At 56.3% G+C, this 23511-nt stretch overlaps 12 protein-coding genes across 12 annotated transcripts in view; 7 read left to right on the top strand and 5 right to left on the bottom strand.

Annotated features, from left to right (window-relative positions):
- Positions 1 to 90: 90 nt before the first annotated feature.
- On the bottom strand, positions 91 to 2560 carry K452DRAFT_276817 (uncharacterized protein). Its single transcript, XM_033539296.1, has 3 exons — positions 2322 to 2560; positions 678 to 2268; positions 91 to 617 (listed from the first exon to the last, which is right to left on the bottom strand). Exons 1-3 carry the CDS (start codon positions 2504 to 2506, stop codon positions 294 to 296), a joined length of 2100 nt encoding a protein of 699 aa, XP_033394151.1. The 5' UTR covers positions 2507 to 2560; the 3' UTR covers positions 91 to 293.
- A 168-nt stretch (positions 2561 to 2728) lies between these two features.
- On the top strand, positions 2729 to 3602 carry K452DRAFT_216233 (uncharacterized protein; the record flags this gene model as incomplete). Its single annotated transcript, XM_033536252.1, has 3 exons — positions 2729 to 3282; positions 3387 to 3491; positions 3548 to 3602. Coding segments are annotated over 3 exons (714 nt in total), but the record flags the coding sequence as incomplete, so codon positions are not given.
- Positions 3603 to 5626: 2024 nt separating this feature from the next.
- K452DRAFT_321017 (uncharacterized protein) lies at positions 5627 to 6890 on the bottom strand. The gene is made up of 2 exons (XM_033544367.1): positions 6733 to 6890; positions 5627 to 6664 (listed from the first exon to the last, which is right to left on the bottom strand). Exons 1-2 carry the CDS (start codon positions 6862 to 6864, stop codon positions 5807 to 5809), a joined length of 990 nt encoding a protein of 329 aa, XP_033394149.1. The 5' UTR covers positions 6865 to 6890; the 3' UTR covers positions 5627 to 5806.
- Positions 6891 to 7047: 157 nt separating this feature from the next.
- On the top strand, positions 7048 to 7760 carry K452DRAFT_255903 (uncharacterized protein; the record flags this gene model as incomplete). Its single annotated transcript, XM_033538376.1, has 2 exons — positions 7048 to 7297; positions 7377 to 7760. Coding segments are annotated over exons 1-2 (447 nt in total), but the record flags the coding sequence as incomplete, so codon positions are not given.
- Positions 7761 to 7952: 192 nt separating this feature from the next.
- On the bottom strand, positions 7953 to 9332 carry K452DRAFT_311383 (uncharacterized protein; the record flags this gene model as incomplete). The annotated part of the gene is made up of 4 exons (XM_033543418.1): positions 7953 to 8055; positions 8108 to 8228; positions 8290 to 9073; positions 9180 to 9332. The coding sequence occupies 4 exons, from the start codon at positions 9330 to 9332 to the stop codon at positions 7953 to 7955; spliced, it is 1161 nt and encodes a 386-aa protein (XP_033394147.1).
- A 559-nt stretch (positions 9333 to 9891) lies between these two features.
- Positions 9892 to 11296, top strand: K452DRAFT_255899 (uncharacterized protein). Its single transcript, XM_033538375.1, has 3 exons — positions 9892 to 10085; positions 10137 to 10686; positions 10738 to 11296. The coding sequence occupies exons 1-3, from the start codon at positions 9983 to 9985 to the stop codon at positions 10985 to 10987; spliced, it is 903 nt and encodes a 300-aa protein (XP_033394146.1). The 5' UTR covers positions 9892 to 9982; the 3' UTR covers positions 10988 to 11296.
- A 663-nt stretch (positions 11297 to 11959) lies between these two features.
- On the top strand, positions 11960 to 13834 carry K452DRAFT_328656 (uncharacterized protein; the record flags this gene model as incomplete). Its single annotated transcript, XM_033544999.1, has 4 exons — positions 11960 to 12676; positions 12733 to 13330; positions 13388 to 13719; positions 13772 to 13834. The coding sequence occupies 4 exons, from the start codon at positions 11960 to 11962 to the stop codon at positions 13832 to 13834; spliced, it is 1710 nt and encodes a 569-aa protein (XP_033394145.1).
- A 725-nt stretch (positions 13835 to 14559) lies between these two features.
- On the top strand, positions 14560 to 17672 carry K452DRAFT_290573 (uncharacterized protein). Its single transcript, XM_033541024.1, has 7 exons — positions 14560 to 15121; positions 15316 to 15444; positions 15672 to 15810; positions 15866 to 15950; positions 16003 to 16561; positions 16616 to 16895; positions 16956 to 17672. Exons 1-7 carry the CDS (start codon positions 14862 to 14864, stop codon positions 17571 to 17573), a joined length of 2070 nt encoding a protein of 689 aa, XP_033394144.1. The 5' UTR covers positions 14560 to 14861; the 3' UTR covers positions 17574 to 17672.
- Positions 17673 to 17877: 205 nt separating this feature from the next.
- Positions 17878 to 19974, top strand: K452DRAFT_300974 (uncharacterized protein; the record flags this gene model as incomplete). Its single annotated transcript, XM_033542391.1, has 1 exon — positions 17878 to 19974. The coding sequence occupies one exon, from the start codon at positions 17878 to 17880 to the stop codon at positions 19972 to 19974; it is 2097 nt and encodes a 698-aa protein (XP_033394143.1).
- Positions 19975 to 20358: 384 nt separating this feature from the next.
- K452DRAFT_86542 (uncharacterized protein) lies at positions 20359 to 20975 on the bottom strand. The gene has a single exon (XM_033547246.1). It carries the CDS (start codon positions 20870 to 20872, stop codon positions 20534 to 20536), a length of 339 nt encoding a protein of 112 aa, XP_033394142.1. The 5' UTR covers positions 20873 to 20975; the 3' UTR covers positions 20359 to 20533.
- On the bottom strand, positions 20975 to 21492 carry K452DRAFT_86565 (uncharacterized protein). Its single transcript, XM_033547247.1, has one exon. It carries the CDS (start codon positions 21360 to 21362, stop codon positions 21078 to 21080), a length of 285 nt encoding a protein of 94 aa, XP_033394141.1. The 5' UTR covers positions 21363 to 21492; the 3' UTR covers positions 20975 to 21077.
- Positions 21493 to 22822: 1330 nt separating this feature from the next.
- Positions 22823 to 23511, top strand: part of K452DRAFT_290567 (uncharacterized protein) — a 1320-nt gene continuing 631 nt past the window's right edge. The window contains exons 1-2 of the mRNA XM_033541023.1: positions 22823 to 23142; positions 23310 to 23453. Coding sequence (XP_033394140.1) covers positions 22999 to 23142; positions 23310 to 23453 — 288 coding nt within the window. The 5' untranslated portion in view covers positions 22823 to 22998. The remainder of the gene's footprint in view (positions 23143 to 23309; positions 23454 to 23511) is intronic.

Below are 23511 nucleotides of genomic sequence, written 5' to 3'. Positions count from 1 at the left end.
CGCCTCTCCATATTTAATATCTGGGCCCTGGGGATACCTAATCGGGCAATCCGAAACTGCAGACACCAACCTCACGCCTTGATCGTCGCCATGATGCTCGTGAGAAGACAACCCATATCTTTCTCTGCCTACAGGTATCTAGACAGACAACATGCTTGCTAAAGGAACCCTTGATCGTGAATCCGCAAAGTAAACGCCTAAAACCCATCCTATTACCTTCAAACGCTCAGTACATCCAGTTGTTTTTCAATACAACCTATCCAGTGCCAAAACGAAACCGTAACGCGTACCCATCAGTCCGTCTTGCCTCCTCCGTTGGGCACACCCAGAATACCATCCTTCTCGTTGCCGACCGTGAAGTAGCCCGTTCTCCGAAGCTTGCCACGGCCGAGGTAAGTTCCCAGTCCGACAACGATAATAATAACAATAATGGACAAAATGGGGTGGCCCGTCAGTGCCTGCTTCATGCTGAAAAGAGCATGGCTGAAAGCACCAATGGTAGATTTGGGCTGAAGCGCCGGAGGATTACGAGTAACCTTGGACAAGGTCTCTAGGATTGAGGTGCGGCTGGGAACAATCGGGTTACCGGTGAAAGTCTGATCCCAGTAGCGGCGGTTCTAGAATAGCGGTTAGTGACTGCGCTTGTCTCAAGAGTGCCATCCAACGGTCAAACTTACATCCTCGTCATTGATAACAACCTTCTCTCCATCCTTGACGTCAATGCCATAAGTGGTCCTAATCCAGCGCTCCCAGAACACGCCATCAACCCAGGCAAAGGTAACTTCTTTGCGCTCAATCTCATCCATGTTGATGTGGATGCTCTTGGCCGACCGCAATGCGCGCTGGTCATTCCGGTCCTCCGCCTCTTCGATCCGCAGCTGCTTGGCATCGCGCAGTTCCTGCCTCTCGAGTTGGAACTGGTGTGTCTGCTTGTCAATCCACTCCATTGCGGCGTTCTTGATCTCGCGCTTGGCAACAATGAACTCGTCACTACGCTCACGGGACAGGATGCCCAACACAACGAGCTTGCCATCCATGATTTCGCGAGCGTTGGTGGCTGTAAGCTCAGGGACGATAGGCAACCAGACCGTCTTCATCCAACCAAGGACCTTACGAACATCACGCATGTCCCTCGGTGAGATGGGCGTGTAGTAGGTCGGTTTTCCATCCCTGCTAACAAGCAGACGTGGCCAGGTGGAAATCTTGAAGCGCTTAGCCAAAGCGGGATCGTTGCTCTTGACCATTTTGGCGTGGCCAATCAAACTAAGTGTGAGGCGCTCCAGAGCCGCGAAATCCTCGGTGGTAGTCGCGTGGTCATAAACGTAGAGGAAGATCACCTCTTCCGTCTTTTCCATTTCCTCGAAAGCCTTCGCATCAACATCAGGGACACCGTCACCAATATCGTACGCGCTGTTCGCAAAGGCGAGAAGATCGCCAACACCGCGCAAACCGTCATATTCAACACGCTCGCCGCCGCGGAAGTACAGGAGCGTAGGGTAACCTTTAACGCGGGCGTCCTTGCAAAGCCTCTTCTCAACGTCGCAGTTGACCTCGCCAATATTGAGCTTTCCCTTCATTTCACGCGCCATAGCAACCCAGTTCGGGTGCATAGCCTGACAATGGCCGCACCAGGGCGCATAAAACTTGACAAACCACGGATCCTGAGTGGTAGTGACAAGCTTTTGGAACCCCTCGGCGGTAAGCGGAATCGATGAGCCTAGCGGGTTGTGGTCGACCTTTGCCTTTGTTGCCTTCGTGGCTTCGGATTTCTCTGACGCGGCGACCTTGGTGGCAACCTCGTTGTGCTTAGCTGCTGCCGCTTTGCCACCCTCTGGGTTCTTGTCCTTGGCCTCGTTGACGGCGGGCTTGGCGTTGGTCTCAACACTGTGGTCGCCCTTCTTGGGGAGCTTGATGCCTTCCTTTGGCCTGGAGCCGGGCCGGATGGTCTCGAGGGTCTCCTCAATCCAGTCGCTGTAGAATTTCATATTGTTGGCGCCCACTTTCTTGGTGACTAGTTTGCCGTCCTTGAAAAGCATAATGGTAGGGAACGAGTGGATATCCTTGGCGGCGCAGGCGTCGCTGAAGGCGACACAGTCCAGTTTGGCGAAGTGGAAGTCATAGTAGCGCGTAAAGGTGTTCAGCGAATCGCCTTCCTTGTCTGACGAAGCGGGGAGAGGGTCGGAAGTGTAGTAGAACTCGTAGAGAGTTTGCCACGTCGGCGCAAGAGCCTGGCAGTGGGAGCAGTAAGGAGAGAAGAACTCGACTAGCCTTGACGTCGGTGTTAGTACTCCAGAGCAACATCGAGGAAGCGGCGCGCGTACCAGTTGCCTTCGGCGATATCTTTGTCTATGGTAGATCCGCTCAGCTCCGTTATGGGCGGGACGGGCTTGTCGTTGAAGACGGTGCCATCGGTGGCGGGATTGTCGGTCGCAGGCTTCTTGGCGTCGGCGGCGATGGCTACGGAGGAGAGGAAAGAGAGCGAGAGGAGAGAGGCGAATAGGCGCATGATGGGCTGCGGGGTGCAGGCCGTGGAGGCCTCGATGGTGAACAAGTCAAGTGGGATGTGGAGGCGTCGCGAAAGGAGGCATCAACTAGCGGCAGGTGCTCCCCGGTCGGCGCTCTCAAACCTCCGATGGTGCCAAGCCCATTGACGACGGCATTACTCTGCGACGCCTCTCACTCGCTGAACGCCCATTGAACCCTCCACATCCCACAACTCCCATCCACCATGAGGCCAGCCGCACGTCTCTTCGCCGCCGTCAGGCCTGCTGCCCAGAGGGTTCTCCAGCCCGGCGCGCCCACCGGCCTGACCGGCCTGTTCACCCACGCCGCGCCCCGGCCCACGCTGCTCTTCCTCTACAGCCAGACGCTCGACAAGCTCAAGCAGCTTCCCGAGAGCTCCGTCTACCGCCAGTCCACCGAGGCCCTGACCCGCCACCGCGCCAACATTGTCGAGTCCGTCAAGCCCGCTGGCTACGACGAATGGCTGGAGCGCGTCAAGGAGCAGATCGCCAACGAGCCTGAGATCTTCGAGAAGCACGGCATGGGCGTCAAGTACAACCTTGACGGCAAGGAGTTCATTTCCATGAAAGAAGTTCAAGAGGCCGACGAGCGCGAGGAAGAGTGGGATAGCGAGCCCGTGGAGGCCCCGACGCTCGAGGGCGTCAGGACCACGGAGGAGAGGAGAGGCCAGAGGGAGGAGCTTGGCGAGGGCAAGCCGATCACCCCGGACAATGTCAAGAACTTCCGCTTGGAGGCGGAGCCCAGTTTGACCGCTGACCAGTAAGTCACCTCCACTAAGTGGCAGGCATTCGCAGGCGTGGGGTCGAAAAGAGCATTGGAAGCTATGTACCATGAAACTGCAGGCTCGCTGATGTCAACTACAGGATTGCCGAGGTGGAGAACCAGATTGGTTCAGGTCTGATTGAGGAAGTCATCCGGGTCGCCGAGGGCGAGCTCGAGCTTGTTGACAGCATGACCAAGGAGAGAGTGTATGCCTTCATTATCACCTTGCTCTGTAGAAATAGGATATTGACGTGCCAAACAGGTGGGAGGAGCTCTGCGAGAAGCCGGCCGAGGGCCAGTGGAAGTACTTTGAGCGCGGCCAGGGACACCACACCGCGACGCAGAAGCCTTAAGCGTGCCCTGTATACCAATTGTACATTTTGCGGCCCCAAAATCGGAATATCCTCCAACTTCATCATTAGCAAACTCCATATTAGTATGGCGCATGACGTTGAACTGTATGCTGAGTTAACATACATTTTGCTGGCCAAAACGAAATGCCAACCACTATCTCGAAGATCATCAGTGATTCATTGCCTTGGTTTTTAAATACGCCAGCACTTTTGATGTCCAACTCCGCAGATGATTTACCGCCCGTCACCGTCGGGCTAAATTTATTGCCTATAACGAAATAATAATACTTGTGCGGAGTAGAACCGTAATCCAGTTAGGATGCTTAAAGTATGTGCGCACTCTAATACCCTTTCACTCATATCTAGGCTAAGGCTTGTGGCTAGGCAAGGAGTGTTCTATAGGGACTGCTTTTACCCCTCCTCACCATGCTAAACGGGAATCTTTCCTGACGATGAGAGATGTGTAATCCATCTCCAAATTTCCGTCCACCAAACCGACTATTTCCCGCACGACAAAATATTATATAAACAACAGCTTGACCCCTCATTCCTAAACTCTTAAATATCCACACAAACCATAAAACCGCTTCCTTCTCTCTGAGCAACCCTCTACTCGAGCCTCCTCAAAAAGGCCATCTACTCCTCAAAACCTCCACGCCGCATGCCCATCGCCGCTCTGCACAAAAATCTCATCAATGACTGGTGAGGAAGCTCATCGCCACAACCTCTCGCTAGCTAGCATTATAAAATGGCAATGCTAACCACCACCACCATGCCACTATGCCACTCCAAGCCGAACTCTAGCACAAATAACGTCTCAGAAGGTAACGAACTATTAGCTCCGCGACCCCATCCGCGTTAAATGAGCTCCAAAAGTCCGTCGGGCGTCAAGAAGGTTGATGCATTCAGGTTTGACAGGGCCCCCAGCGCTCGAGAACTACTCGCTTCTTCTTTCATACCAACCAACCGTCTTAAAAGAAGACCAGGTTCAGGGTGCCGAGCACAAAGTCGATTCTACAGTACGTAAGAGGCGGTACGAAGTGGGTAGGTAGTCCAGGTGCAGGCAACGTTATCTCTCCAATGAAGCCGTATAGGAAAACAATAAAGCATTATTTTAGCTATTACAACACGCATATCACTCGCTTGTATGTATATGACCGCAGGTTATACAGCGGCTGCGCCTACGACTGCTACGGCTATGACCGCACAGCAAAGCTGACCTTTATATATAAATACCTATCTTAAAGCTCAGTCCGGCTGTAGAGAGAGAGAGAGAGTACTTACCTAACCCCTCGTAGATCTTAGATATCTAAAGTCTAAGAAGTGTATTTATTTCCTTTACATTTTTAGCTTAGCTTTAGCTACCTCCCCTCCTCCTCCCTATCCTTCTAACCACCACCTCACCACACTCGACTATTTGATACGTAGATACTAACCACCCCACTCTACTACATGTACTTTATACTTCGTACTTCCCATTGCTCACTTACAGCTACACGAAAAAAGCATAAAGGAGCGCGGTCGTGTATATATATATATATGAAAACACGAAAGCATCCCAGTTTTCCTTGGTATACAGCTCACACGCCCTAAACCAACCCACCGCACCGCCCTCACACCACACACACACACACACACACAGGCTCCGTCTCCGCCATCTCGCCCGCACCACCACCCCTGCTCTCTCTCTCTCTCTAGTTCTCGGTCAGGGTCAGGGTCAGGGTCAGTGTCAGTGCCAGAACCAACCCATGGGATCCACTACCCAGTATATTTTGATTGTTTGGGTTTGGAGCAGAGGAAGTGCGTGCGTGAGTGAGTGAGTGAGCAAGACGCTGGTGCGGAGGGGTGGTCTGCGCTGCGCTGCTCTGCTCTGCGGACTGGACTGGACTGTGATGGTAGGAGTAGATGCGCGGGTGTGGGGGTGGGCTTGGTTTCGTGAGCGTGGGTGTGTTTGGTTTGACTTGGCTGGCTATGCATGTGGTGGCAGTGGCGTTTAGATTTAGACGGTCGTGGAAAGACTGCGTGCTGTACTTTTTTGTTGCTGTTTTGTACATACGCCTAGCTTTCATTTTGGATTCTTGTATATATCCCGGCTTTGGCATGCACCTCTGTGCCCTGCCTCCTTCCTCTCCGCTCCCTCCCCCCACAATTTAGTCCACTCACCAACCCTACTGCTTCTTTGCCTCCCTCTCCGCCTTCCTCAACGCCCTCTTCCTAATATCCGCATGCATGCCCAAATTAATCCCCAGCGTAAGCTTATTCATCGTGCCTGCAACAGTCGCAATAGCATAATGCAGCAGTCCATGGCTCCAAAACGGGGTGCTGGTATACGCAATACCCTGGGCACCACCAGAACGGCCAATCTTACCCAGCGCGGCGCGCACAAACGCCTTGGGCGTGGGGATCATGGCCGACGCGCGGCGGACCTTGCTCATGGCGCTGGTGACGAGGTAGGACTGGACGAGCTGGACGCGCACGCCCGAGGGCGCAAGCTCCGCGCCCAGCGCGCTCGACCAGTTCTGCAGAAACGCCTTGGAGCCGCTGTAGGTCGCGAGCAGGGGCGTCGGCAGCACGCCCCCGAACGACGCCATCGTGAGGATGAGGCCGCGCTTGCGGGCGACGAGCCGCGGCGCCACGGCCTGCGTGACGCGCAGCGTGCCGACGCAGTTGATGGTGATGATGTCGCGCATTTCGGCGAGGGGCGTCTGCAGGAACGGCACGGGGATGCTGTGGGACAGGCCGACGTTGTTGACGAGGATGCTGACGTCGAGGTCCTTGACTGCGGCTTCGACGCGCGCGTAGTCCGCGTCGTTGTTCGCCGCGAAGTCCATTGCCAGCGTCGAGGCTTTGACGCCCGGGTTCGCGGCTTCGATTTCCTGCGCTAGCGCGTCCAGCTTGCTCTGGGTGCGCGAGATCAACAGCACGTTGAAGCCTTTGCGCGCGAGCTGCTGCGCGTATTCTTTGCCGATGCCGTCCGAGGCGCCCGTGACGACGGCCCAGGAGCCCTTGGGGCCGAACTTGGAGAGCTGTGCGTGTGTCGGTTAGCTACCTGGTTGTCTGGGATTGGATGGCTGGTGTTGCGTGGGGGACTCACAGAAGTGCCGGGCAGAATGAACAGCGAGAACAGGACGCGGACGAAGTTGAAGGCCTTGGTGAAGACGAAGGCGGCGCCGACGGCGGCCAGGCCCAGGACGACGGCCGGTGGGAGGTGGAGGTGCGTGGCCATGGTGAAAGGTGGTGGTGACGAGGGTGATGCTTGAGCGTCGCGGTTGGGGAACTTTTGGCAGCGGGGAGGATGCAAGGATCACAACGCGAGCTCGGGGGAGCGATCAGCTTCAATCACTCGACTGAAAGAGGAATCCAGAAAGCCATTGCCTATAATCAATTGAACCAATTGATCCCTCTAGCTCCTGTGCCAATCTCATAAAGTGTCCCATTTTGCATCTGCATCTGCTCCGCGCCCTTGATGCAACGTTAAGCTCAGGCCATGCCGTCAACATCCCCATCTCACCACCACCGTGCTCTCCTCCGCAACACCTTCCAGCTCCCCCTAGCCTAACCAACTTTACCTGAATTACCTGAACAATCCGCCAACCATGTCGTCACTCCTAGCCTACCTGCCCCAAGACGAGGGTTTCCTGCCCAAGTGGCTCTTCTTCGTACGCGCATCCATCTCCATGCACACCCCCCAAAGCACACCACTCCAGCACAAGCACTAACGACCACCCCTCGCACCAGATCGGCATAACCGCCGTGGGCAACCTCGTCCAAGCCTACCGCACCCTGCACTTCACGTCGCAAGTGTACCTGCAGCCGACAACGAACAAAACGCCCACGACACCGGGCCTGGCCTTCCCCTCGCAGACGACGGCGCTGCACAGCCGCACCTTCGGCACCTGGACCCTCCTGCAAGGCCTCGTGCGCCTGTACGCCTCGTACAACGTCCACGACGCCCGCTTGTACCAGCTCGCCCTCCTCACCAACCTCGTCGCCCTCTGGCACTTTGGCTCCGAGTGGTGCTGCTTCCGCACTACCAGCTGGAACAAGGGCCTTGCTGGCCCCGTCATTGTTAGCATTGGCACGAGCATCTGGATGGTCCTGCAGTATGGCGCCTATGTGCAGAACTAGAGATATATTGAGTCGTTGGATTGGGGGGTGCTGTCGTCTTCGTTGCTTGGTCTAGATTTCCCCGTCTATCGCCGCGAGGCTCGCCATGTATAGAACCGTGATCAACATGTAACTGAATCCAGCTCCAGCTCAGCAACCCTGCTTGTTGCCGCATCTACCGATAATCGATTCTTTGTAAACATTAGGCTAGTCGAGCTTCCTCCGGTACAGCTCGCCGGCGCAGTTGCGCAGTCGGGCGGCCGCTTGCTCTGGCGTGATGTCACGTTGCGGCTCAGCCATCATCTCGTAGCTATACTTGATGTCAGCCATGTCTTCGTCCAAGCTCACGAGGATAAACTTACCCAACGAGGAACTTGCGCACCGAAGCGCTACGCAGCAAAGGCGGGTAAAAGTGAATGTGGAAGTGACTGGCCTCGATTTCCTCCTTCGTGCCCTCCAGCGGTGCTTGGTGCAGACCCATGCCTAAACACGGTTAATTTCGTTCTCATGTGTCACCAGTGACAGAAAAGGGGGTGTGTCTTACTGTAAGGAAATTGCGTCTCGAACAAGTTGTCGTACCGCCTCGTCACCTCCGCCATGGCTTCAGCCAGCTGCGCCCTCTCTTTGTCGTCGAAATCGACCAGCGCTCTCTTGTGCGCCTTGCTCACAATCATGACCTCAAACGGCCAGACGGCCCACCAGGGGCACACCGCCAGGAAGCTCTCGTTCTCAAAGACAGTGCGCTCGCCCTTCTTGGCCTCAAGCGTGCAGTAATCCTCCAGCATGTTTGCCCCACCCTGCTCGCGGCGGTACTTTTGCAGCTGCGTGAGCTCGAGCGATGGCTCTTCGGGGAGACCGGTCGTCACCCAGACTTGGCCGTGGGGATGCGGATTCGAGCAGCCCATGGCTGCGCCCTTGTTCTCGAAGATCTGCATGTAGCGCAGCTGCTTATTCGGCTTCGCGAGGGCCTCGCCGTTGTGGCTCAGCGGGGCTAGCGTCGTCGCGCTGGCGACTTGGGCAAGCGGCGAGTTTGGCGACAAATGGGCTGTATAGAGCTTGGTCCAGGTCTCGATAACAGGGACGATTTGTGCCGGTTTGAGGTCCGCTAATGTCAGGTTGTGAGAGGGCGAGAAGGTAATGACATAGCATTTGCCCGTCACGGGCTCAACTTGTAGGAGTCTCTTTTCGAGGCTGCCATCCTGGTCGCCAGAGTGGTATTCCGCTTGCTCTTCTTTGACCGCACTGTAGTCGTTGACGAAGACGTAGGTGCTTTCATACTTTGGGTTTTCGTCGCCTTGCGCGCGCTTGTTGCCCGGACAGAGATAGCACTAGACATGCTGTCAGCGCATATGCACCACTGGCAGCTTAAAGGCATTCGGGAAATTCTGATATTGCAAGATATAGCTGTTTGCAATGTAAAGGGAGCGAACTCACCGAAGGGTCGTACTCAGGCAGAGTCGTTTTACTGGCAGCCTCCTGTTGTCCCTGCCATGGCCTCTTTGTCCGGTGAGGCGAAACAAGGATCCAATTGCCGCGCAGCGGGTTATACCGCCTGTGTGAAATGTCGTTGAGGACCTCGTCCGTCATGATAATGGGAGTGGGCTGAGATATCGGAGTGAGATGTCTGCAGGGGAGCGATCAACGTTGTCCCGCGAAAGGTCACGGCTGGTGTCGGGGAGAGAGAAGAGTGAGAGGGCAAGAGGAATAAAGGGAAGGCTGAATTAGCGGTTAAATAATCTCCGCTGATACGAAAATCCTGCACAGGAGCATTGCGAAGTAGCATCCCGCACAACCGCGTGATCCACCACGGCGTCGGTGCGTGCGCCTTGCGGGGTCTCCAGACAATCATTCGGCAGGTTCAGAACAGAGAACAGGCAAGGGAAATGATTGCATATAGCCGGACACCAGAGAGAAACATACATAGGGCATTTATGCACAATTTAAGGAAAATCACTTACATGGTCACTTTAGCAAAGCTGCAGTAATGCGCGGGTTCAAAAATCTGGAATGACGTGAGACGGTCAACGAGGGGCAAGGCGGAGCGGGGCGGCCTGGCGGCGGCGCCCACCGGAAAAATGCCGGCGCCGGCGGCGTAAGGCATCCGCCCGGGCGCCTCAGGCTGAAGCTCCGACTCTCCGAGCTGCGGTCTTGGGCGGGAAACGTGTATCGTAGCTCTTACGCGTACGCAAGCCTGCCGGACAATTCCACTCTCAAGCAACCACCCAGTGCGCGCAAACATGGCCGGCATGATGCCCAGCTCCAACACGACCTCCGCAAACCCCTACGAGCACTATGACAACGATGCTCTGGAGCGCGACCAGATGATCGACCCTGACGATGGTACGTCTGGACCAAACTCCGGTTCGCAGTAGTCATTGACCTCTGTCATAGCTGCCTTGGACGACCTCGACGACCCTTTGCAGACCTCGACGTCTGATCGCGCTCCCCTCACCGGCAACATCGCCTCTCAGTCCACCAACCGGGACACCCAGAACTACCTCACCTCCAGCATCCCTGGAGAGGACCGCCGCGCCCCTACCAACACGCTCGACGAGACCGTCTGGCAGACATTGTCAAGAGACCTGTTCGCAGTATGGGAGAAGATGAAGCAAGTCCTGTGGCCCAAGTATCTGCTTGGCGGAATGCTGCAACGCGGTGGTGGCATGGGAGCCGAGGAGCGCGGAGAAGGTGCTGCTGGCGCAATGAGGGGCATGGTCGGGCGCTGGCCCGATGCGGATGCTGTTTTGCACGGAAGCATGAGCGAGGGCCTCCGCGACTGGGATCTGTGGGGGCCTTTGGTCTTCTGCCTGCTCCTCAGCTTGTTCCTGTCCAGGGGTGCGCAGGACAAGCAAAAGTCATTGGTATTTTCTGGTGTCTTTGCTATGGTATGGATCGGAGAGGCTGCTGTCACGCTGCAAATCAAGCTTCTCGGCGGAAGCATGTGAGTACATCCTAAGTTGATCATTATGTGCATTTACTGATCGACCATCAGCTCCTTCTTCCAGTCGGTATGCATCATCGGCTACACTCTCTTCCCGCTCGTCATTGCCTCTTTGTTGAGCGCACTGAATCTTCCTACGATTGCGCGGATACCGACCTACATTGCCCTCGTGGCCTGGTCGCTTGCTGCTGGCGTGAGCATCTTGGGCGGCTCCGGCGTTGTGCGTAACCGCGTTGGTATCGCAGTGTACCCGCTGTTCGTCTTCTACGTCAGCCTGGGGTGCCTCTGTTTCATTAGCTAGGAAGTTGCCGATGGGAGTATTTCGTTTTATCATTTCAGCAGGCTGTCTTACGAATACCCTTCGGCAGTCCGTTTTCGTAGGGCTGCAGCGGGTTTTGCAGGGTTTCAGGCTTCCTCTAGTGTATCAGTGACGCGAGGCGTCTTGTATTAACAGGTTCCTGGGACTCGGGTTGCATGGGAGCGCGCTTCCTGCTGCGTATAGCCGCGGGCGTGAAATTGCTGGAAACATCGAGTGCTAGTCGCCCCCGTAAACCATAGTTGCCATGAACCTGTGCAAGCTGCGGCCCATTCGTGATCATATCTCAGCAGCAATTGAGCGCCTCAGGCAGAATCTCCTTCGAACGTCGATGGTCGAGTAATTGCCTACTACTGCTAGCGGCTTCCACCCGACCCCACCACAGCCCAGCTCTACCCTTAGCTCAACGCTCTCGCTCGACAGCTGATACACGCGATATTGATTGCCCTGCTTTCGCGCATCGCGGTCTCACTTATCCGCACCCCTTCAGCCACTAGGACCCCACCTTTGCCGCCCTGTGTACAGCGAAGCAGTGAACGACACATCTGCCGACAGCAGACAACCCAGTCGGCGCGTCGACGAATCTCGCCGCCCGTCTCCGTCATCGTCAAGGCTGCCCAGTCTTTGACAACTCTGTTACTCCTGCGCATCTCCACCTTGCGGTGAATTTACCACCTCCGCGGTTACTGCAGATCTCATCGCGGGCCTTTGTCTTAGCGGCGTCTGCCAAGCGTTCGTGTTGCCTTTCCACCGACACCCACAGACCGAGACACTGATCTGCGCAATCGAAATAGCTTCGATCTCAAGCCTTAGCGCATCGTCTCCTCCGACGGCGAAGAGACGGCGAATCACGTCCTCGGCGGCACCAGCTCACGCACGCGCAATCGTTATTTTGGATGAGCCTTGGGTTTATCTCCTTTGCTTCTGCAGCATATTAGACGTACGCACGGCATAGCAATGACGAACTTCACCGAACGCGAAAACGCGGCGCCGAGCGCTGAACCGAAAATCACCCCCGCCGACAGAACCGACTCTTCAGCATCGCTCAAGAGCCTCGGCAACGCCAGTGATACCGAAAGCGCGGAACGCCCTGTGCGCGAAAAGTTGCGGAACACGTCGATTGCCGGCGTGAAGGATTTGGAAGCATCCACAGAGCTGGAAATGACAGGCACCGACAATGGTGACCTTGCCGGAGAGAAGGGCGAGGATGACCGTGGCCGTGTAAGGAGGAAGAGAAGCCACGAAGAGGTCGAAAAAGGCAAGAGCGACGAGCTCAAGGTTGAGAAGCAAGGCAGGAAGCGGTCGAGGGACCTCACAATGAGCGGCACAGAGCCCGAGGGTACGAGGCGCAAGACTGCCGGCGAGAACAACACCAACGAAACCACCGAGGATGGTCCACCCGCGAAGCGATCGCGCACCCCCACTGAAGCGGAGACTCAGTCACAAAAGAACGGGTTGATGAGCCCCAAGGGCAAGCGTGGCCGTGAGGAATTCGAGGCTGAAGAAGGCAGTAACGCCATGGCTCCCGAGGTAAAAGACCCCCCGGCAAGCTCTTCAGCAAAGCAAGATACCGATGAGACCACCGACAAGGCCAAGAAGGCCAAGTCCAAGCGTACCAGGGAGAGCAACAGCCCTGAACCTAAGTCTGACGGGGCCAAGCGCACTGATACCAAGGTTGGTGGTGAAGAAGCCATTTTCTGAGGAGTGAAACTGGATGTTAATGTGACTAGGCGCAGATCCCGCAGGGCAGCGGCTTTTCAAACACTTCTGCAGTTTCTCCATTTGCCGCTTTGGCAAGCAGCAAGTCTCCTACTCCGACTACGGCGGCACCTCAACCGCAGACCTCCGATAGTGCTTTCAAGTCCTCAGGCTTCAGCGCACTTGCCGGCTCTACCACGTCTGGCTTCGGCGCTCTCGGTGCCGCTGCCACCAAGCCTACTGCTAGTGTCTTCGGAGGTGCGGCTTCCACTCCTAGGCCTGCAATTACCGGCCTCGGCAACAGCGGTTCGCAATCGCCATTTGGTGGCCTTTCTTCTACCGAAACCAAGTCCCCATTCGCAAGTGCTGGCGCGTCTGCCTTTGGCAGGCTGGGTGGGGGCTTTGGTGGCGGACTTGGAAGCAGCTTCGCCGGTGGCAGTGGTCCGAAGCTGAGCAGTTTTGGTGGTGGCAGCGGCCCGAAGATTACGGGCTTGAGTGACAAGCCAGCCAAGCCTTTTGGCGCCCCCGCCGATGAGGATGAAGGTTCTGGCGAAGAGGGCGAGGCCGAAAAAGTGTTGAGCCCCACAAATGAGGAAGACCACAAGGACGAACGCTTCTTCGAGCAGGATGGTACGTGTTTGCAAACGAGACGTTGGGTGGACAAAGCTGATACAGTAGATGACGCAGTCGAGACCGGCGAAGAGCACGAAGAAACCGTTTTCGTCTGCCGTGCCAAGCTGTACAACTTCGTTGCCGTCACAGAAAGCAAGAAAGAGTGGAAGGAACGTGGTCTTGGCAACTTGAAGCTCAACGTCATGAAGCCCGAGGAAGCCGACGGCAAGAAGAAGGCACGCTTCGTCATGCGTTCGGATGGTTCCCATCGTGTGGCCCTCAACAGCCCTGTCCAGAAGGAGCTCAAGGTCGGCGATGTCAAGGGTGGCAAGCCTAGCAACGGCTACGTCTTCTTCATGGGCTCTTTGGCTGATGGCCAAGGCCAGTTGGAGCTACTGCAGCTCAAGGTATGCTTAGCCGCACCGGTAGGCTTTGACGATATGGCTGACAAACATGCAGATGAAGCAACCCAACGCCGAGGCTCTGTGGGACAAGGTCCAGGAGCTGCAACAGGAGATGTAGATTTCCACATCCAACCAGAAAGGTCTCTCCCCTCTCCACTACGTACAATCCTATTAAGATTACTTTCCCCCCACCGATGATCGCCTCCTACCTACGGTCACTACCGTCCAACCTAATTCTTCGCTTCGGCTCATTTTTCCTCTGGATGCGTTCCGTCGAGCATCCTTCAGTAGTCATCAACAACACACCAAGCTGAATTGAAGACAAGCAAGCACCAAATCAAAGACATTTGCAAAAGCCGCATCAGGTTTCAGGGATTGCGAGAAAGCATTCCGATCCAGCAAGCCGCAGGAGAGGTTGCTGGCATATGCATCTAGATGCGTCTAGATCTACACACGACGGAACGAATGCGTTGAATAGGATGACGGGCGGGAATTTTGCTGCACTCTTCTTTTTTGCTTTCCTCTATTCCTTTTCCCTCCGTTAAAAAGAGCATATGGAGCGAGCGCTGGTGAGGGACGAAGCAGGGCATTGGCAGGGGAGTGTAATGAGTCGAGGGGTTGGACATAGTTAGGTTGCTGCGGAGAAGTGTACACTGCGTAGGTTGAATAAAACGACCCCCAGAGCATTTTGCATCTATATTTGCCTGCCTGCTTGCTTGACTTCCTTTCATGATCGTGGCCGGGCTGGGCTGTGATATCGCAATGAGGAACCAACCCCGCACACAGCCGAAAACCATTAGTTATCGTCTGATAGAATCAAAGTCTTCATTTTATGCCTCGTCGCCATTTTCTGGCAGCTCGCAGCATTACCAAACCACGGGCACCCGCCAGGCCGCCCACCTTCCCCATCCGTCGCCCGGCACGTGACGGCCCCGCGCGCGCGCCCCGGCGGCCGGCTCCGAAGCATCGGCCACTGCTCTCGCTCGTAACATCGACCGCACAGGCCCGGCCCAGCACACACTAGCAGCCAGTCAGTCAGTCAGCAGGCGTATCTTCTCTTTTCTCCTCCGCAGCGCTTGCCTCGGAAGAGAACCAAAACAGAAAGCTACCTCCCTGCCTGCCTTGCTCTCGAAGGTGGGTTGTTGATGAGCTGGTCGTTGCTGTCGTTGCCTTCGTCGCGCTTCGTCGTTCCCCGCTGCTTGGGCTCTTGCTCCAAAGTCACGAGCTCTTTCGTTAAGAACTCTTACTTCGCGGGCTCCTACGTCAAGAGCTCCTACGTCGCGGCTCCGCTTAGAAGGTTCGCGATCATGCATAAGTCGCCTGCGGCTTTGGTGGAGCGGCTCCCGCCCAAGGGACTCGAGATCCATGCGCCGAGGGATCCAAATACGTTGGCGAATTATAATAAGTGAGTTGCTCTTTTTTTCTCTGGGGTTTTGGGTTGGGGAGAGGGGGTGGTAGTTGGGGCAGCGTCTGCTGATGTGAGAAGATGTTGGCTGGTTGGGGGGTTGGTGAGGTGTGGTGAGTTGAGTGTAGGGTGTGGTTGTGGTTGTTGCTGAGGAGAGAAGCAAGGAGGAACGTGCTAATGCCGTGGTGTGGTAGCTTTTTGACGACGCATACGACGGCGAACTTGGAGATCGACTTTGAGAAGAGGAGGCTTTTGGGTAATGTGGTGCTTTTGCTGAAGAGCATTACTAATGGCGAAGCCGACAAGGTCGTCTTGGACACGAGGTTTGTGGTTTCTTTTCTCCGTTTTTTTATGGTTCTGTTTGGGTGAAGTTGTGCGGCTGTGGCCTTGCACATGGATATGCTGCTCCGCTGGGTTACAGGGTTTCTTATTTTCCAGTCTCCGTTACTCTTCTTTTGGCACGTGCAAAGCTGCAAACGTTCGCACATAGCTTCTTTTTTTCAAGAAGCCTTTCATCTATTTACTTCGTTCAATACTAATTCTGGACCAGTTTCTTGGACATCAAGGATGTTAAGGTTGATGGCGAGAAGGCAAAATGGGCTCTTGCGGATCGCATGGAGCCTTACGGAAGTGCCTTGTCCATCCAACTTGGCGGTGGTGTTGAGAAAGATAAGCAGATTGCAGTCGATGTATGTTTCCCTGTTATCGTTGGCCACCAATGTTGAAGCTAACGTCAATTTCCAGATTGCTTTGAGCACCACGGACCAGTGCACTGCTTTGCAATGGATGACCCCGGCGCAGACGCCGAACAAGAAGCACCCGTACATGTGTAAGTCTTCAAACATTATGGTCGAGAAATTCGTTATTGATTCCGAACTTAGTCTCGCAGTGCCAGGCTATCCACGCCCGTTCCATCTTCCCTTGCCAAGATACGCCTGATGTTAAATCCACCGTGGACTTCAACATCCGGTCGCATCTTCCTGTGCTTGCCAGCGGTCTTCCAACTGGCACCAAGGACTTCCGCCCCGGAAAAGATGGCGCGCCCAGCACTCTTCTATACACCTTCAAGCAGGAAATCCCCATTCCCAGCTACCTCTTTGCCGTGGCGTCCGGCGACTTGGCCAGCGCCTCCATTGGACCTCGCAGCACGGTCTGGACCGGTCCCGAGGAGCTCATTGGCTGCAAGTGGGAGCTGGAGAACGACATGGAAAAGTTCCTCGAAGCTGCTGAGAAGATTGTTTATGAGTACGCTTGGACAACCTACAATGTGCTTGTTTTGCCCAACAGCTTCCCCTACGGCGGTATGGAGAATCCGATCTACACGTTTGCTACGCCCACTATCATCAGTGGCGACAAGCAGAACATCGATGTCATTGCGCACGAACTGGCCCACAGCTGGAGCGGCAACCTGGTCAGCAATGCCAGCTGGGAGCACTTCTGGTAGTGTTGTCTATTCATATAACATAACAAAAATTCGGCACTAACTTTCTGTAGGTTGAATGAAGGTTGGACCGTGTACCTTGAGCGTAGGATCCAGGCCGCGGTTCACGGCGAGGAGCACCGTGACTTCTCGGCGATTATCGGTTGGAAGGCCCTGCAGGACTCGGTTGAGCGTTTCGGTGAGGACCATGAGTTCACTAAGCTCATCGTCGATCTCAAAGGCAAGGATCCGGATGATGCATTCTCTTCCGTTCCCTACGAGAAGGGTTTCAACTTCCTTTACTACCTCGAAAAGCTCGTGGGTAAGGGCAAGTGGGACAAGTTCATTCCTCACGTAAGTTGTGCCACAGTTCTACAATGCATCAAACGGAACACTGACAATGATGAACTTTAGTATTTCGGCAAGTACAAGTTCAAGTCTCTTGACTCGTACGACTTCAAGTCCACCCTCCTTGACTTCTTCGCCTCCGACTCAGAGGCCAGCAAGAAGCTCAACGAACTGGACTGGGATAAGTGGTTCTATGCGCCGGGTTACCCCCCGAAGCCCGACTTTGACGACAGCCTGGTCAAGGTCTGCTACGAGCTGGCCGACAAGTGGCAAGCTCTTGCTCAGGGCAAGAGTGATGCATTCAAGCCCGCTCAGAGCGACATTGGCCCCTGGACCGGCAACCAGTGCGTCGTCTTCCTCGAGAAGATCCAGACGTGGGAGCAGCCCCTTCCCGTTGAGCTGGTCGACCTCATGGGCGCCACTTATGGGTTCGCTGCCTCGCAAAACGTGGAGCTGGTGTCACGCTACTTCATCATCGGCCTGAAGGCCAAGGCGTCGAGCGTGTACAAGCCCACGTCGGAGCTGCTGGGCAGAGTGGGTAGGATGAAGTTTGTCCGTCCCTTGTTCAGAGGTCTTAGGGATGCGGACAGGAAGCTGGCGGAGGAGACGTTTGAGAAGAACAAGGACTTCTATCACCCGATTTGCAGGCAGATGGTGGAGAAGGATCTGTACGGCGACAAGTAGGGACAGAAAAAAAAGAGAGCAGTCTTCTGACTGCATGTAAATAAAAACACGTTTGTGGCGTTAGTAGTGTGAAGAAAAGTTAGAGTTGGTGATGAGGGGGAGCGTGACGAAGGCTAGCTCGCCCCGGCCCCGCCTGGCGCCTGGCGCGATTCTCGACGCGTTCAACGACAGTGTATCCCTCACGACCCACTCAACCCCCCACAACAACCAACGCACCACCCGTAACCCGCGCATCGCTGTCCTCTCTCTACCACAAACCCACGCTCGCTACTCTGCGACGGTCTGCAGCGCCCGCACTCCGACAATGCCGCGCCCAAAGCGCACCAAGATCGCCACTGGCGCGTCTGTCGCGCCTGTCTCCGACGCGTCCGCCATCTCCCGAACCTCCAAATCCGCTCTCCCTTCCTCGGTCGCCCAAGTCGATGCGCAAGATGGCTCCGGCGGCGACAGTGATACGCTGCATGTCAAATCCCGGCCTGCCAGGGCAACAAGATCCACGCGCACGACGCGTCGCGGCGCCGCCGCCACCGCTGCGGAGCCGGCGCAAGCGGAGGACGTGATGATGACAGGTGCGCTGGAGCAAGGAGATGGCGAGAGCGCAAACAAGACGACGAAAGCTGCGCCGAAGAGAAACGTCAGGACGAGGGGCCGGATGGCGCCCAGGAAGACACTGGGCATGCAGGACGAGAAGGCGCTTCAGGCGCTGAAGAAGAGGAGAGACGAGGCTCTCAGGCAACAAAAAGGCGAGGGCGAGGCCTCCACGCCGATGAGCGCGGTCGCCAGATTGGCAGCGAGGAGGGCGAGCGCTGGGTCGAAGGAGGCGAGCTCGCCCGCTGTGCAGCGCCCTGCAAAGGACGTGACGACCACTTCGCCGGCGTTCAAATCGGTCCAGCGCAATAGCGACGTGATTATTTCGTCGCCCGAGCGGCCTGCTGTCCCCCGGTCGGCCATGAAACCTCCTTCATCTGCGGTCAAGGCCCAAGGCACGCCCGCCGTCGAGACGTCGGTTCTCGCGCTCTCGAAATTCAAGCGCCGCCCTCGCCAGCCGAGCATTCTGCGCATGGTGCAGCAGAAAAGCGACCACGAGCAAGACGATGACAATGAGGAGACGCTGGGAGATTTTGACTTCGCTCCGGATGATGAGAGCACGCCGCTGAAGCTGAATCTCAAGGGTGCGGCGCGCAGGAGTCTGGGTACTACGCCTGGTGCACGTTCTGAGATAGAGCCACCTACGTCCAGCTCACGGAAGCGCAAGCTGAGGTCAGCACCTGAGCCCGAACAGGAAGAGCAGCAAGAGCCAGAGGAGCAAGAAGAGCCGCAGGAGCAAGAAGAGGCGGAAGAGCCAGAGGAGCCACTGGAACAGGAAGAATCAGAAATCCAAGTGCCACGCTCAAGCCCGCCGATCATAGAGCGCCCACCCGCACCTACGCGCGAGCTAGAAGACACGGACGACGAGCACCTGTACTCTGATGTGAGCGACCTTCCGCAGCAAGTGGTCAAGGACACGCAGGACCGGCTCGAGGAAAAACAGCAACAAGTGGGTGACAAAACCCCAGAGATCTACAGCTCCACAATGGCGCCACCGAAATCAACAAGCTCACTGAGCGACGACTACCGCCAGTCGCACGAAGCCGAAGAACTCCCCGACACGCGACGCCGCCGGCAGCCAGCGCGCGCCCGCAACCGCACGCGCACCTACGACGAGTCTCCCGAGGAGGACTCTTCCGCCTCAGAAGAAGACGAAACAACGCCCGTCCAAAAGAAGTCCAAGAAACCCACCCGCGCATCCAAGAAAGACAACACCAAGCCCCAAGCCCTCTCGACCGCCACGCTACAGGCGCTCCTCCCCCGCCGCCGCCCCACAGCCAAGCGCAACCAACAACCCGACACCTTCGACATCCCCAGCTCCGACAGCATCGAGGTCCGCGTCCTCAGCAGCGACGAAGACGAACTCCAGCACGACCCGCCGCGCCGCGGCCGCTCCGGCAGGAGCAAGGCGCCCTCCACCACCGCGGGCACGAAAAAAGGCAGCAAGCATGCGCAGGCGCAGGCGCAGAAGCAGGCAGTGGAGGCGTCGCGCCCGCGCAAGACATACGGCCGGCGCTCGTCGGACAAGGAGAACGCGGCGGGCGGGGGCAAGGGCGGTCGCGGTCGCGGTCACGGTCGCGCTGCTGATGAAGCTGAGGAAGCAGCGGAAGCGCAAGATGACGACGACGACGACGAGGAGGGCGAAGAAACGGAGACGCCGCTCCGGCGCCACCACGGGGGCCGCCAGCGCGCTGCTGGCGAGCGGAGCAAGGAGCTGGATGCTGCGGCGAGGAAGTTCGCCGAGATTGATACGTGGGAGATGGAGTTTGAGAGCGTGGATTTAGGCGCGAGTGCTAGTAGTCCGTGGCGGTGAGGTGTTGGATGGGGGAGAGGGAACTGGGTGAGATTGGGTGGGGTTGGGGTTGTTTGACGAGGGTATGGCGTTCGGGTATGCGGTATGATGTACGGATACGGGCGGGGCCACACGTGGCGTTTCTTTCTTTCCAAGTGTGTATAGTACTACAGTATGCGCTAAGCAGGCAGGCAGAGTGTTAGGCACCCTCATCGCTTGGCTGCAACTGCAAACGCCCAACCCGGACTGTACATTCTTACGAGCCGTCTCCTGCTTCACTGAACATGGAACTGTTACTTTGAAATCTGTGCGTGGGCGTTGGCTGCAGTCTACTTGCTGTACTGTGCTGTGCTGTGCTGTGCCGTAGACTTCTGCTGTAATGTAACATGGCATGGTGGCTGATGTGCCTGCTGTGTGTTTGAGGTAGGTAGGTACGGCCTGCGAGCTTCGGGGTAATTAATAGCGCTTTATTTTTAGCTTTGCTCTCGGTCTTGGTCTCAGATTCAAGAGACACACACACGGACTGACTGCAGCAACACTACACTACAGCCACTGCTGCTGTCTACTGAGGCTTCAGTGGCTACCGCGGCTGACGCGGATGAACAACCAGTATGCATGTCCGGAGCGTCGGTTGCGGTTTTGAGGGCAGGGTTCTGGAAGAGGGGGTTTGTGATGGTGGTGTGGTGGTGATGGTGTGCGTTGGGGAGATGGGTTGGTGGTGGACTGCGTGTGGTGGGGAGGGTGGTGAGTAGTGCTGGGGGTGGGTGATGGTTGTTGTCGATGTTGTTATCTTGCGAGGGGGGCGATTACTCTGGCTGAGCGGACTTGATGGCTGCTTGTTAGGCGGGTCGTTGGTTATGTGTGCGATGTGGATGGAGCTACTGTCGAACTCCGCCAGGCCTGACACCGAAAATACCATTCCGTGGTAGCAGACTCGCAGGCGTAGCGTGGTTGAGTAGTGAAATAATTTGCTGGACGTCGCAGCTGGGGTTGGGTGTGTGCGGCTGAGTTGTGACCGGACTGTATACACGTGTAGCGTATGTGTGGACTGTGGACGAAGTCAGATATTGACATCACCGGCAGGCTCACTCTCTAGTGAAGGAGGCCAGAGGGTTGAAAACTTGTCAAGAAGCCAAGCAGGCAAGCCAACGGCATCGTCTGATAGAGTGCCAAACACGGCAGCGTGGACAGAGAGAGAGCCAGCTTGGCCTAAACCGTCCAGTGTATGACGACTCGAAAACGACACGATAACCGCTGATGCCTATCATCGTAGGCGTCGATCCCCTCCCCCCGGGCCCTCGCTCCCCCTCGGGCGGGGTACACAAGGGCAGCGGATCGACGGGCGCGCAGATCCCAGGAGTGAGGCGCGCGATGAGGCTAGAGCTCCAGCGGACCATGGCAGCGTACATACCACGTGTGTACTCCGTACCTGGGGGCTGTTTCAGCGGGGGCAGGACGCAGAAATGATCTTCGCTCGCAAGCACTCCGTAGTTGGAGAGGCTAAAAAAGAAAAAAAAAGAAAAAAAAAGAAAAAAAAAAGAAAAAAAAAAGTGATGGTAACCGGTTGTTCTCCTCCTCCTACTACTACGATACGGAGTTGACTGCGGCCTGCTTTCTTGTGCTACAGTACAGGTTTTGCAACCACGGTTGTTGTGCAGCTGGATAATGAATGGGGGTCAGTGAGGATCGAATCCATTGCGTGGGTCGTTCGGGTCTGTCCGCTGCACGAAGACTGCGCATGCAGCGTTCTGATACACGATGTTCCGATGGGGGGTTCAGATGGTTGTTCAAGGGACAGAGAGAGAGGTTGCTTTTGCGCCAATGTACGGAGTATGTATGTCGTCAGCCTTCAGCAAAGCTGCCTTGCGCGTATGAGCCTAGAACGGGCGATAGATCGCTCAGCACGTCCACGTGCCTGACATGTGTATTTGCACTCCCGCACGATAAGAAGCTAGCTGGTCGCGATAGGAGTAGGTCGCGAGAGGTGGGTTTATGCTTTGCATATTGCTCAAGCTCGACACGACACAATAAGCAAGCGTTCGCGTAGCAGGATCTGCATTGGCGCTGCGAGCAACGAACGACGTTTGTGCGGTGTCGCGGCGGAAATTGAGTGGACGGGGCAGCAGGGCAGGCAGGCAGTCGCCGAGGGTGCTGAGAACGAGCAAGGAAGCAGCGAGCGCACGGCGCTTGGAGCCTCGCATGCCAGACCTAGTCAGTACTGTATGTAGGACCGCGTTCAAAATCAATACCTCTCCTACCATTGCCCGTCTGGGATCCTACCCGGCGGGCCCCGTCGATCATCCGTGCCCCGACGTCAACAACCTCCATCCAACCTCCATCCATTGATCGCATCCCCCCACCCCATCCCATCCCATCGTATCCCGTCCTTTCCCACCCCAACCAATAGTTACGACCCCGTCCCACCGCGCCTCACAGCACCATAAACAGGTGCAATCTCCGCGCCGACCAGGCCACGCCTGCCAGCCTGCCGTGCGACGACAAGGATCCCGCCCAATGAGCACCGCGCAAATCCGGCGCAGATAACTACCCCTAGGAGCAACTGACTGTCTGCGCGCTATCCATGCAATGCTATGCTATGCGCGCAATCGTGCTCGCCGCGGAGCACACTCCCTGAAGCACGTTAGGGCGGGCGTCTGCGGCCGATCGTCCCGCTGCGCTGGTGCTGGGGCGCTCTTTGCTGTAGGCTGCTGGTGTCGTGCAGGACGTAGGTAGGGGTGCCTGCTCTGCTCTGCTCGTATTGTTGTCGTTGGCCTTGGCCGCGAGAATGGGGGTTGGTGTAAGTAGGTAATTATACCTCGCAAGCTGCGGATCGCACCGCCGGCTCCGTTTCAACGCCTCCCGCTCCTCGGGAGATCAGCGGATAGTCGGATGTACAACGACCTAGCGAGATGGGCGGGGACATGGGGATGTGGGGACGTTCCGACGAGCCTAAAGCCTAGGTGCTGCGACTCTACTCTTCCTCTCCGCTTCTCTCGCCCTCTGCTTGCTTCCGCTTCGCCCGCTGACTACCTACTGCCAGCCAAGATGGAAGACCATCGCTGGCTCATCCTGATGATAGTCGGCTTGTCGTTGGCGTTGACGCTGCCGGCTTTTCTGCTGCGCACTTGGATGACGTATAAGCAGTTGAGGCCGCTTGGGCTTGATGACTTGACTGTCTTTGTTGCTACTGTATGTCTGCGCAGTTCTCCTAGTTTTTCTCTCTCTTCTATTGGCTGGCCAATCTGGTCGTTTCTACACCTCGAGACCTAACATGCGAAGCGTTTTATCTTTCAGCACTCTGCAATCCTCTTGTCTACATGAAAATTGCAGATCAAACACTGATCACACACACTCAGTTACTCTATCTAGCATTCGTTTGCTGCCTCGTTGCCGCCTGCCTAAACGGCTTCGGAGCGCACACAAACGACCTCCACATCACCACGGCCAACTTCACAGACGGCGGCACCGCCAACAACGGCGATGTCGAAGAAGCCCTCAGAGTACGTTGTGTTGCGTTACGTTACGTTCCTCCGCCCCAACAAAAGCCCTTTTTTTTTT

This window comes from Aplosporella prunicola (genome assembly GCF_010093885.1).
Source record: "Aplosporella prunicola CBS 121167 unplaced genomic scaffold K452scaffold_23, whole genome shotgun sequence".
NCBI lineage: Eukaryota > Fungi > Ascomycota > Dothideomycetes > Botryosphaeriales > Aplosporellaceae > Aplosporella > Aplosporella prunicola.
Note: the sequence above shows the minus strand (reverse complement) of the source record. Positions and strands in the feature narration are given on the sequence as shown.

Excerpts from the sequence above, each read along its gene's own strand:
- K452DRAFT_290573 (XM_033541024.1), top strand. The coding sequence starts at position 14,862 with ATGAGCTGGTCGTTGCTGTCGTTGCCTTCGTCGCGCTTCGTCGTTCCC. Across the intron at positions 15,122-15,315 it reads ACGTTGGCGAATTATAATAA|CTTTTTGACGACGCATACGA; the intron begins GTGAGTTGCTCT and ends GTGGTGTGGTAG. Across the intron at positions 16,896-16,955 it reads GGGACAAGTTCATTCCTCAC|TATTTCGGCAAGTACAAGTT; the intron begins GTAAGTTGTGCC and ends GATGAACTTTAG.
- K452DRAFT_86565 (XM_033547247.1), bottom strand. The coding sequence starts at position 21,362 with ATGTACGCTGCCATGGTCCGCTGGAGCTCTAGCCTCATCGCGCGCCTC.
- K452DRAFT_276817 (XM_033539296.1), bottom strand. The coding sequence starts at position 2,506 with ATGCGCCTATTCGCCTCTCTCCTCTCGCTCTCTTTCCTCTCCTCCGTA. Across the intron at positions 2,269-2,321 it reads GATATCGCCGAAGGCAACTG|GCTAGTCGAGTTCTTCTCTC; the intron begins GTACGCGCGCCG and ends ACCGACGTCAAG. Across the intron at positions 618-677 it reads TTGTTATCAATGACGAGGAT|AACCGCCGCTACTGGGATCA; the intron begins GTAAGTTTGACC and ends CCGCTATTCTAG.
- K452DRAFT_255899 (XM_033538375.1), top strand. The coding sequence starts at position 9,983 with ATGGCCGGCATGATGCCCAGCTCCAACACGACCTCCGCAAACCCCTAC. Across the intron at positions 10,086-10,136 it reads GATGATCGACCCTGACGATG|CTGCCTTGGACGACCTCGAC; the intron begins GTACGTCTGGAC and ends CCTCTGTCATAG. Across the intron at positions 10,687-10,737 it reads AAGCTTCTCGGCGGAAGCAT|CTCCTTCTTCCAGTCGGTAT; the intron begins GTGAGTACATCC and ends ATCGACCATCAG.
- K452DRAFT_86542 (XM_033547246.1), bottom strand. The coding sequence starts at position 20,872 with ATGGTATTTTCGGTGTCAGGCCTGGCGGAGTTCGACAGTAGCTCCATC.
- K452DRAFT_321017 (XM_033544367.1), bottom strand. The coding sequence starts at position 6,864 with ATGGCCACGCACCTCCACCTCCCACCGGCCGTCGTCCTGGGCCTGGCC. Across the intron at positions 6,665-6,732 it reads TCATTCTGCCCGGCACTTCT|CTCTCCAAGTTCGGCCCCAA; the intron begins GTGAGTCCCCCA and ends ACACACGCACAG.